The following is a 10221-nucleotide window of genomic DNA, read 5'->3' on the forward strand; positions in this document are numbered from 1 at the left end:
AATATAGCGGCGGCACCGTTTTGCAGAGAAGCCCCTGGTTTGACCCTCTGCCGTCCCCACCCCGCACCCACGACGCCGGCGATGGCGGCGACGGTGCGGTTCGGGCTCCTGGTGGCGATGTTCCAGGCCATGACGCGGGACCGCACGTCCGCGAAGAAGCGGGGCCGCCTCCGCACGTTCCTCGACCGCGCCTACGGGGCCAGCGGCAGGGACGACTACTTCAGCGCGCTCCGCCTCATCCTCCCGTCCCTCGACCGCGAGCGCGGCTCCTACGGCCTCAAGGAGGCCGCCCTCGCCGCCGCCCTCGTCGAAGCGCTCGGCATCGCCAAGGACTCCCCCGACGCCGTCCGGCTCACCAACTGGCGCCGCGGCGGCGGCGGCCGCAACGCGGGCAACTTCTCCCTCGTAGCCGCCGAGGTACAGTCGGGACCATTTTTTCCCCACCATTCAGCATTGTCATTCTCGGTAATCACTACGTCGTTTCGCTGTCGATGGATTGCTGTGTGGGGTTCGATGGATTGTGCCAACTGATTGAATTGGGTAGGGTTTAGCCGTTGAGGATTAGAGGTTGACTTGGGGGTTTGACCTTTCAGCTGTGTGCTTGACATGATGTTTCTTCATATGCTTAGCAATGTACCACTGGCTATCGTCAGTGTGTTCTTGTGATTCGGGTGCACAACTTGTAACGAAAAATGGTCTAATGGCTCGAAAATAGAAGGCTGGAAGCCTCATTGGTAGTTGTATGATGTCATTGGTTTGATACTATAAATGTGTAAAGAAACGCCGATGTAGTTCAAAACACATGTAGCTGAATTATTAAGATGCTGCTTGTTCTAGCAGCTTAACTTGCCTTTTTTTCAGGCCGCTTTTGACATAATTTCCTTTTTCTACTCAGGTGCTGCAGCGGAGACAAGGAATGACTTCTGGCGGATTGACAATAAAGGAGGTTAATGACGCACTCGATCGTCTATCTGCAAGTGATACTAGGTAGCTTATGAATCTATTTTTCTTCGAATTCGTGTATGACTGAAAGTCAGAAATCAGAAGTTCTTCCTCATTTTGTATAGGTCTGAGAAGGCTTCGGTTCTTTCAAGTCTGATCAAGAAAACCAATGCCCTTGAAATGAAGTGGCTTCTAATGATTATTATTAAAGGTGAACTTGTTCTCCACACTATCGTTTCTTTACACTTAATAATTTCATGCGCATTCCAACAGTACGTTTGAATTTCTTTTGATGTTTTCTGTACCATCATAGACTTGAAATTGGGGATCAGTGAGAAGAGCATATTCCATGAATTTCATCCTGACGCTGAGGACTTGTTCAATGTCACTTGTGACTTAAAATGGGTCTGTGAAAAGCTTAATGATCGAAGTCAAAGGCATAAACGTCAGGTGATTATACTGTTGCTTGTACTTTGTTTCTGACACATACTATTCATGGTTCAACGGTCAAAGTCTTGAAAATGTAGTATTATTTCATAGCTCTTACCTTTTGCTCTTTTGTCTATGCATGGAGTCATCTTTTGGATGGATAGGTCATTGAATGTCTTTCAGGCACACACAATTTCCTCATTACTTCTGTTACTCCTATGTTGTATGATCAGGATATAGAAGTCGGAAAGGCTGTGAGGCCTCAGCTAGCTATGAGAGTCGGTAACGCTTCATCTGCATGGAAGAAGGTATTTCCTTGTTTTTTCTAGCTCCTAGTTTGACACTGCATGTTGTAACTATTGCCAAGGAAATACCTTCTCTGTATTTCTCTTTGGCATCACCTGAATCTGCTTCGTCAAACTGCCACCTCCCTGTCTCCAGCTTCACGGCAAACCAGTGGTTGCTGAGTGCAAATTTGATGGTGACCGTATCCAAATTCATAAGCATGGGGAAGAGATTCATTTCTTCTCACGGTAAATTAAATTGTTCCTATTTACTTGCACATTCTTCTGAAACGTATATATTTGTTGAGTTGTTCTCATATTACAGAGAGCCTCATGTTGGCCCACTAATGTTTTCTGTATGTCAGGACCTTTCTTGATCATTCTGAATATACATCTGGGATGTCCAAATTTATTAAGGAAAATATCCTGGTTGACAGGTATTGTTTATTATTACTAAGCAGTAGTATCCTCTCTTTTGGGGGTACTGTAGCATTAATAAGAAATGATGCCAGACTTTGCATGAAAGAAGTCCATCTCAGGGCTTAGTCTTATCATAATAATCAAATGGACAAAAATTTTCCAGTGATTATTGGAACATGTAGTCAGTTTGTTGGTCTTATTTGGCTAGTTAGCTAGATAGACAAACCCGAATGTGCTGAGTTATTATGGGATCTTCTTGCCCCTTATATTATTTCCTTGACAATATAAGCTCTCTGTGGGAATGATATCAATGTTTTGTGTAGATTATTTCACAATACAACTTGGTCACTCATTCTTAACTCTGATATGAATTCAACTGAATCCTCAGGTGTATTTTGGATGGGGAGATGCTTGTTTGGGACACTGCGCTGAATCGGTTTGCTGAATTTGGCTCAAACCAGGAAATAGGTTTTTAAACTTTCATTGGAATTAGTAATGTTTTGCATGTTCTGTTGAATATTTTACAGTGAACTCAAACTATTTTATTCACAGCAAAGGCTGCTAGTGAGGGGCTGGAGACAAATCGACAGGTTTTATCATTAACTTGTTCACCATAGGTTCATTTTAGGTTCACCCTGGTATGGGCATATGGCAGTGCCTATCTAACTGAATTTACCTTTTTTCCCTTGCAGTTGTGCTGTATCCTTCACTTTTAACTGCTTCTTGCATCTTGCTTTCTGTATTGATACCTAACCGGCAAATTGGTAATGAAACACCTTTTGGGTGTCAGTGTCCTGAAAACACTAGGACAATTGTTTCTCGCTTGGGTAGACCTATATGCATTTAACACATGACCTTAAAATTATTTTCCTTTGGTTCACAAATACTTAATTATGACATTATTTCACCCTTCAGTTTTTCATATCACTTTTTCTTTTCATGCTGGCCATGTTTTGCTTGACGCTAGGAATGTGCAGATATTGCTTTTGACATTCTTTATTCTGGAGACACTAGTGTTATCCACCAAAGTTTGTCGGAGCGGCATGAAATTCTGCGGAAGGTTGTCAAACCTTTAAAGGGTCGTCTTGAGATTTTGGTCCCAACAGGTGGTCTAAACACCCATCGTCCCCCAGGTAGCTTCTGAAAGTTATATGCCGTCTCAACTTGACATCTGATTCAAATAAATTAATCTAGATGGCATCTTCAAAATTTTTTCCACAGGGGTGTTAACAGAACTGTCTTTTTTGCTTTGACATGTATTTTTTTTATCTTTACAAATTTATTTTCTGCAGTGCGTAACGAGCTTGATTTTTTTGCTATATCTCTTTTTTTTCCCTTTCAGTAATATGTAACAGTAGTTATGCTTGCAAATTGTAGATGAACCATGCTGGTCCATTTTTGCTCCCAATATTGAAGACGTTGAGAAATTCTTCAAGGAGACTGTCGAAAACAGGTTTGTTTCCACTTCCTAAACACAAAACAACGTAGCAATCTGTTTGTAACACTAATAACTAAATGTGGTCTCATGATTTTTCAATCCATTGTTTGTGATTAGAGATGAGGGAATTGTACTAAAGGACCTTGATTCCAAATGGGAACCTGGTGATCGAACTGGAAAGTGGCTTAAACTAAAGCCTGATTATATACATGCTGGTGCTGATCTGGATGTTATTATTATAGGTCAGCATCATGATGCTTACTTGAAGTATTAACAGTAAACTTTTCCACCTGTTGATTGAGCGCAGTGATTGAGTGTATGTCCATTCCTTTATTTTTTAGGTGGATATTATGGATCAGGGCGTCGAGGAGGAGAGGTGTGTACATGTGCTTGTTTTGAATTTCACATACTTCTTTCACTGTTCTGGTTTCAACATTAACACTAGCTGAGGTGCAAAGTTTTGAATGTGTACTCTCTTGATTCTTACATAACAACTCATGACTTACCAATTGCAATTTTCTTGTAATGCTAAGACCATACTTAAATTATCTTTGTTCTTCCAAGTGGATGCTATGAAGGAATTCTGATCATTCGAAATCGATTTATAGGTTGCACAGTTTTTAGTTGGTCTTGCAGTGTCTTCAGATGATAATAGTCACCCCAAAAGGTAAGCAAACCTTTTCTCCTACAGTAGTTTGTGTACCTTTATATCTACCAATGTGGGGGAAAGTAGGAGGATATATGGTTAAGAGAGGGAATTCGGTTCTCCTAATACTATATTGACTTTCTTAATAGCTAAGTTCTGGTCTCAAAAGGAAAAAATAAGCAAGTAAAGAAATTATAGCATTTTGATCGTTCAGTTTTTCATGTTCTAATAGTTCTCAGTGTGTTTCTTACGAGCTTTTGATATGGTCAGATTGTCAAAGTTTGTGTTTCCTACCTTTATGTATTTTGCTATCCTTGCAAGATTTCTTTCATTTTGTCGAGTCGGTACCGGTCTCTCCGATGAAGAACTTGCCACTCTAGTCACGAAACTGAAGCCCCACTTTAGGTATATTTCTTTGTTTCTGCTGTTGCATTATTATTAGTTTAGTATGCTACATGTTTGAATTTATTTGTTAAGGCACCCCATTTCCGTCTCATGAATGGCTATTTTTTTAATCAGCAAAAGTGGGACCCCCAAAAAAACACCCAGATTTTATGAAGTAACAAACAATTCGAAGGAGCGGCCAGATGTTTGGATAGAAAGCCCTGATAAGTAAGCTTTCTTTAATCGTTTGGGTTCTTGGCTTCTTACTAGCCAGCCTCAGCTGTAGTAAGCATCTGATCTGCTAAATTACGAATTGCAGGTCAGTCATACTATCTATAACAAGTGATATTCGAACAATCAAATCCGAGGTAATTCATTTTAAAGAATCGAATACTTGTTGTATTGCAGTCTTTAAAAAAGTTATGCTCAAGAAATATCTCTTCTTGTCCAATTTAGCCAATCACTGATTTGCTCTCCAATTGGTTCTTGACAATTGCTTCCGATATATTGAAGGTTTTTGCTGCCCCATACTGCTTGAGGTTCCCCCGCATTCAACGAGTGAGATATGATAAGCCATGGCACGAGTGCCTTGATGTGCAATGTAATTCTTTTTGCGCTTTTAATAATTTTGTTGTATCAATACCCTCATTTCAATTTGAATATCTCACAGTAAGGCACATTGCTTCTGATGCCATGCATATTAATTATATATCTGAAAGATGAACTCTGGAATATTGATCATTGCAGCATTTGTGGAGATCGTGCACTCAAGTAATGGGTCAATGCACAAGGCAGAAGATGATAAGAGTCTGAAAAACGACAACTTAAAGAACCCAAAAATAAACAAAAGGGGGGAGAAGAAGAATGTATCAATCATCCCTTCACATCTTATGAAGACTGACATATCAGGCTTAAAGGGCGAAACCCTGATATTTGCAAACACGATGTTCTGTATCCTTTTTTTTGGCATATATGCCACTACCTACACATTTGTGTAGAAGGTCGAGCAACTATATCTGCATTCTTTAAAAGCACACCATATATTCAGAATGGTACATTCCTTATCATACTTAGATTTTGTCAACACCCCTCCGTCATATAACCTCGACTATTTCCATAAACTGGTTGTGGAGAATGGAGGATCTTTCTCGATGAATCTTAATGACTCTGTTACTCACTGCATAGCAGCAGAGAAGAAAGGTATTCCACTTTTGTTGTGCAGGGCTACTTTTCCTTATCCTGGGTGCTGAGTAAGTTTGAGGCTATTTGCTGCACTCTCAGGTATCAAATATCAGGCGGCCATACGCCACGGAAGGATCATTCATTATTCCTGGATCTTGGACTGTTGCAAGCAAAAAATACTTCTTCGTTTGCAACCCAAGTTCGTCCTTTGCTTATATCACATATTCCTCTCTAATCTTTTTACCCAACATATTCTAATGCATTTCGCTGTGCAGGTATATCCTCTTTCTTGCAGATTTTGCTAGGCACAAATTTCCTGAAGAGATTGACTCGTACGCTGATTTTTACTACTGGGACATCGATGTTTCTGACCTGAAGCAGGTACAAAGCTTATTTTTGTATGCGGCAAATGCTTTATTGTTGCAATTTTCCAAAATCAAGATGTGTTACGGGGGTCTGAATTAATCATGCTACCAGCTATAGTATGGCTGGTGGCATTGTTTATAGAAGAATGACGTAGACAGCAGGCTATGGAAGCTGTTGGCATTGTTTATAGAAGAACGATGACCTAGACACCAGGCACCAATACCATGAGTTGAACCCCGGTGGGTGGGTTCAGCGACAGAGCCACGTTAGGCTACCAGGGTGCACATGCATCAGGGCCCAACATCTTTTTCCTATCTCATGGGCTCTACACCAATTTGGTGTATCCTCCTTAGCCCCTGAGCTGTGCACCCTGGCCTTGTTTGGCCTTGAATCTAGATCAGCCCCTGGGTGGGTTGATGTTCACGTGGCCCCACAAACTGAGTGGTGCTCAGTTCTCTCAGTCAGTTATATCTATACTTACTACTATATAGTGTACCAATAATATGACATACGAGCCGTTGGATCTTTACAGTCGTACGGCTGTGATTGATTGATTTGAATTTGTGGAAACGTGGATTCACATGTGCCATTAGATGTGACAATCCTACGGCTAGTATCCCAGGGATTCGCGGTTGGGCACCACTCTCTTTCCATCAGCATGTGACGTGACGTTCGCTTCTGAACTTTCACGTGAGAACCAACTAGCTTCAGAGCAGGCCATGTGAAGTAAAAACGCCAGTGCATGCTAGAAGTATCTCGGGAAGTGTCGATGCAGAGGCTAGCTAGCAAGCAGTTTACCGTTCAACACATGGGAGGAATTAGAAAAGAGTAGTGTAAATGGCAACATTGCTTGGTTTTTAAAGAAATGTTCAAATAGAAAATTTAGATCTGGATTTTTAACATGATGTTAATTTATTTAAAACACCTTTGAGGTCGAGGACATGCAAGTGAAATAGAAATTATGAGTAAAATATGACTTTTTTAGAACAGAGTAAAATATGACTTGAAGGTGTGAAAAGGTGAATTAGTTACATTAAACTAATTGCCCTATATTTCATGTTTGCATTTAAAAAATTAGAAGATTTCAGAAACACACCAATAACATATCTTTTGGAAAAAAGTAAAGGTTTTGCCTAATGCATTCTTCATATAGAAAATTGTTAGTACTGTAGTGAAGAGACTACAGAAATATCCTTTTCAAGATTACATGACAAATTTACCAAAACATAGGTGCTCTAATTTAATGATTTAGTATTGTGACTATACATAATAATCTCACGTGCAAAGCACGTACAAATTACTAGTAGTAGAAGGTGTACATAGCCACATACTACAGTACACCCTGTAGCTGGCTGGAAGCTACATGGAAACCCCTCAACACGAGCCTTGGGATCAGATGAATCTGGAATAGGCTAGCTTTAAGGATATCTGAAGGCCAGTTATATGTACATTTTGTGAATAACGCCTCAAAGATAGAGAAATCACCATTGGATATCTCCTAGTTAGAGAAATCACCATTGGATATCTCCTAGTTAGAGAAATCATGTTGCAATATCCCTTTCAGACACATAAATCTTCGACATATTTCACCAATTTAAATCTCTTGATAATGTTCATCCAAAAACTTACCCAACGACCACTGTTGAAGTTTGGTTGACAGCACCCAAAGATAATAGTTTGGTTGACAGCACCCAAAGATAATTTTGCATTGTTACTTCGCCATAGAACTATGTATTGTTTGCATCCCCTGGCATTGCAATTTGTTGTTAAAGTTGTTTTAACACATAAAATTCTTAGCTTGTGCTAAGAAGGTTGCTCTGACTAGCGAGTGGCAGCGAAGGTGTTGCAGGCTGTCTTGAAATATTGCTGCCTTTTGCCCTTTTATAAGGGCTAGTTTAAGATTATAGTTTCAGTTCTTTCATTGACTTCTTGTTCAGATTTTCATCAACATGGACAAAGTTACTGTTGATCCAAGCATGGTACATCGGTACAAAAAGAAGTATTATGCAGATGAAAGATTCTGCTTCTTCCAGGGTTGCTGCGTTTACTTGTATCATGCACCTTTAGTGTAAGTCTCATTTACTGTCAAATATCATATTCCATGTAATGTCACTACTTATTTGTTTCTCCTTTTTTTTTTGTTCTCTTCCTGAAGGAATGAGGACTACAATGTAATATCTGATCTTGCACTAAAGAGGGTGAAGCAGGACCTTACAATGCATGGTGGTCAGTATTGCAGTAGCCTTGCTCCTGCCACACATTTGGTTATAGTTTCAGTTCTTCAGGTGTACAATTTTGACATATTGTACAAGAGGTGATGATTTAATGTTTTTTTGTGTATTATGTGAGTGACAGGGAATAGGAACAGTAATGAGTCTATTGTTTATGCAGCTTCTCTCCAGCTGAGAGGCGTTACCTACACGACAAAAGATTGCATGTTGTCAGTAACAAGTGGTTAGAAGATTCAGTGGAGAAACAAATGAAACTGCCTGAAACCGCCTACAACCTTAAACCAGATACATTAGAAGAAATACAAATCGAAAGGAGGTATATGTTGAATGTTAACATTTGAAGGTTCAGCGTATCCACCATTTCATCATCTATGAAAACAACTATTTACCTTTTGATTGTTATCGTGATGTTTTATTTCAGTGAGGAAATGGCCCAGCCCTCTAATGACAAGACTGCTAAAAATGAGGATGTTGAAATATCTCATGTTAAACATGCAAGGAAAAGGGGCAGGGCGGCCAGCGGTAGTTCGAAAACTGTACGGGCTGCTCCTAGGCCAGTCCGAACAACAAGGGCTAGAAGAGGAAATAAGCAGGCAAAAATAGATGATGGTGAACCTGAAGAAAACGGTCCTGGTGAAACAGGTCAAGATGATGAAAAGTCGAACACACATCACATCTCCAGGATGGAAGAAGATAACAGTGACAAGGACCAACGACCACCTCGAGCTGCTCCTAGACCAGTTCGAAGAACAAGTGCTAGAAGAGGAACCCGGCAAGCAAAAATAGACTATCGTGAATCTGACGAAAGCGGCCCTGGTGAAACAGGTGAAGATCAAAAGCTGGGCACAGATTCTGTCGTAAAGATGGAAGAAGATAGCCTGGATGAAGACCAAGGACCGCCAGCAGGTGCCCAGTTCATCACACTGGATGAGCGAGAGCCAAAAGTCGTCAAATTGAGTGCAGCAGAGGATACGACAACCAGTCCAAAGTTCGAAAGCAAAGGAACTTCTGAAAGAGCAGACGCTGGTGAAGGAACAAGCATGGCAGCCGAGAAGATAGAACAGATGGTGGATCCTCTGCATGCGATGCTTCTCGACATGATACCGTCGCTTAGGGAAGACGCAAGCAGCGCTCCCCCAGCCAAAGTTGAGCACGATCCGCCGCGTGTGAGAAGTTCCACGTCGGATAACAGGGCTCCGGTGCCTGAGACAGGAGGCTCTGCATCCAATCCCATGGCTCCAGCACCGCGTGCAGGAAGTTCGTCATACAGTGCGGGGGTTCCAGCCCCAGATCCAAACCCCGTGGCTCCGAAGAAGAAAAAGGTGAGCTACAAAGATCTGGCCGACGAGTTTCTGAAAGATTGGTGAGAATGCTTCGCCTCTTTGGGCTCGGGGTAGCATGTATGCAGCACGTCTTTTTTCACCGTTTCCACGGTCCTGTAAATATGACAGATGCTTGTAACTATCAACCCTGTCCGAATCATCGCCCTAGTTATCTTGTGCCTTGAGGAGTGAGGTGCCTGAAAAAACTGATGCTGGACCAAACTGTGATGGCTTGCAGCACTCGTTGGCTTGCAAAGTGTGTCCCGTAGTCGCGTCGGTAGCCTGGTTCGGCCCTATGGCTGGGTTGGTTTTCCGTCAGGCGTCGACGCGTCCATTGCCCATGCCGTCGTGCGCTTCAGCCGGCGGCGAATTACAGAACAGCTTGCGCACCAGGACGGCCCGTCTGTCCAGGTCTCAGATGAGGCCTCGTGTAGCGGAAGGCGCACGACGCGACACCACGGGCTCGCGGTGGGCGTGACGGGTGGTCGGCAGCACTGGGAAAGAAACGCACACGATGTGTGACGGGTGGACCACATTGAAACTTGACGTGCCAACGGCCTCCGTGTCGGCAACACTG

The 10221-nt window shown here is 42.0% G+C and overlaps 1 protein-coding gene across 1 annotated transcript; it reads left to right on the forward strand.

Annotated features, from left to right (window-relative positions):
• Positions 1-22: 22 nt before the first annotated feature.
• On the forward strand, positions 23-9866 carry LOC119365452 (putative DNA ligase 4). Its single transcript, XM_037631088.1, has 27 exons — positions 23-417; positions 896-987; positions 1068-1153; positions 1256-1392; positions 1605-1679; positions 1813-1904; positions 2021-2092; positions 2464-2543; positions 2628-2665; positions 2768-2774; positions 3053-3208; positions 3453-3528; positions 3631-3755; positions 3855-3889; positions 4122-4180; positions 4481-4564; positions 4679-4771; positions 4863-4911; positions 5057-5144; positions 5291-5494; positions 5618-5743; positions 5825-5924; positions 6001-6106; positions 8029-8159; positions 8247-8405; positions 8483-8638; positions 8744-9866. Exons 1-27 carry the CDS (start codon positions 82-84, stop codon positions 9687-9689), a joined length of 3708 nt encoding a protein of 1235 aa, XP_037486985.1. The 5' UTR covers positions 23-81; the 3' UTR covers positions 9690-9866.
• Positions 9867-10221: the final 355 nt, after the last annotated feature.

Source organism: Triticum dicoccoides, chromosome 2B, assembly GCF_002162155.2.
Source record: "Triticum dicoccoides isolate Atlit2015 ecotype Zavitan chromosome 2B, WEW_v2.0, whole genome shotgun sequence".
Lineage (NCBI taxonomy): Eukaryota > Viridiplantae > Streptophyta > Magnoliopsida > Poales > Poaceae > Triticum > Triticum dicoccoides.

What these genes read in the sequence shown, in the direction of transcription:
- LOC119365452 (XM_037631088.1), top strand. Translation starts at nt 82, where the DNA reads ATGGCGGCGACGGTGCGGTTCGGGCTCCTGGTGGCGATGTTCCAGGCC. An exon ending in CTTCATCTGCATGGAAGAAG is followed by an intron (nt 1,680 to 1,812) that starts GTATTTCCTTGT and finishes CCCTGTCTCCAG; the next exon opens with CTTCACGGCAAACCAGTGGT. An exon ending in AAACTGAAGCCCCACTTTAG is followed by an intron (nt 4,565 to 4,678) that starts GTATATTTCTTT and finishes TTTTTTAATCAG; the next exon opens with CAAAAGTGGGACCCCCAAAA.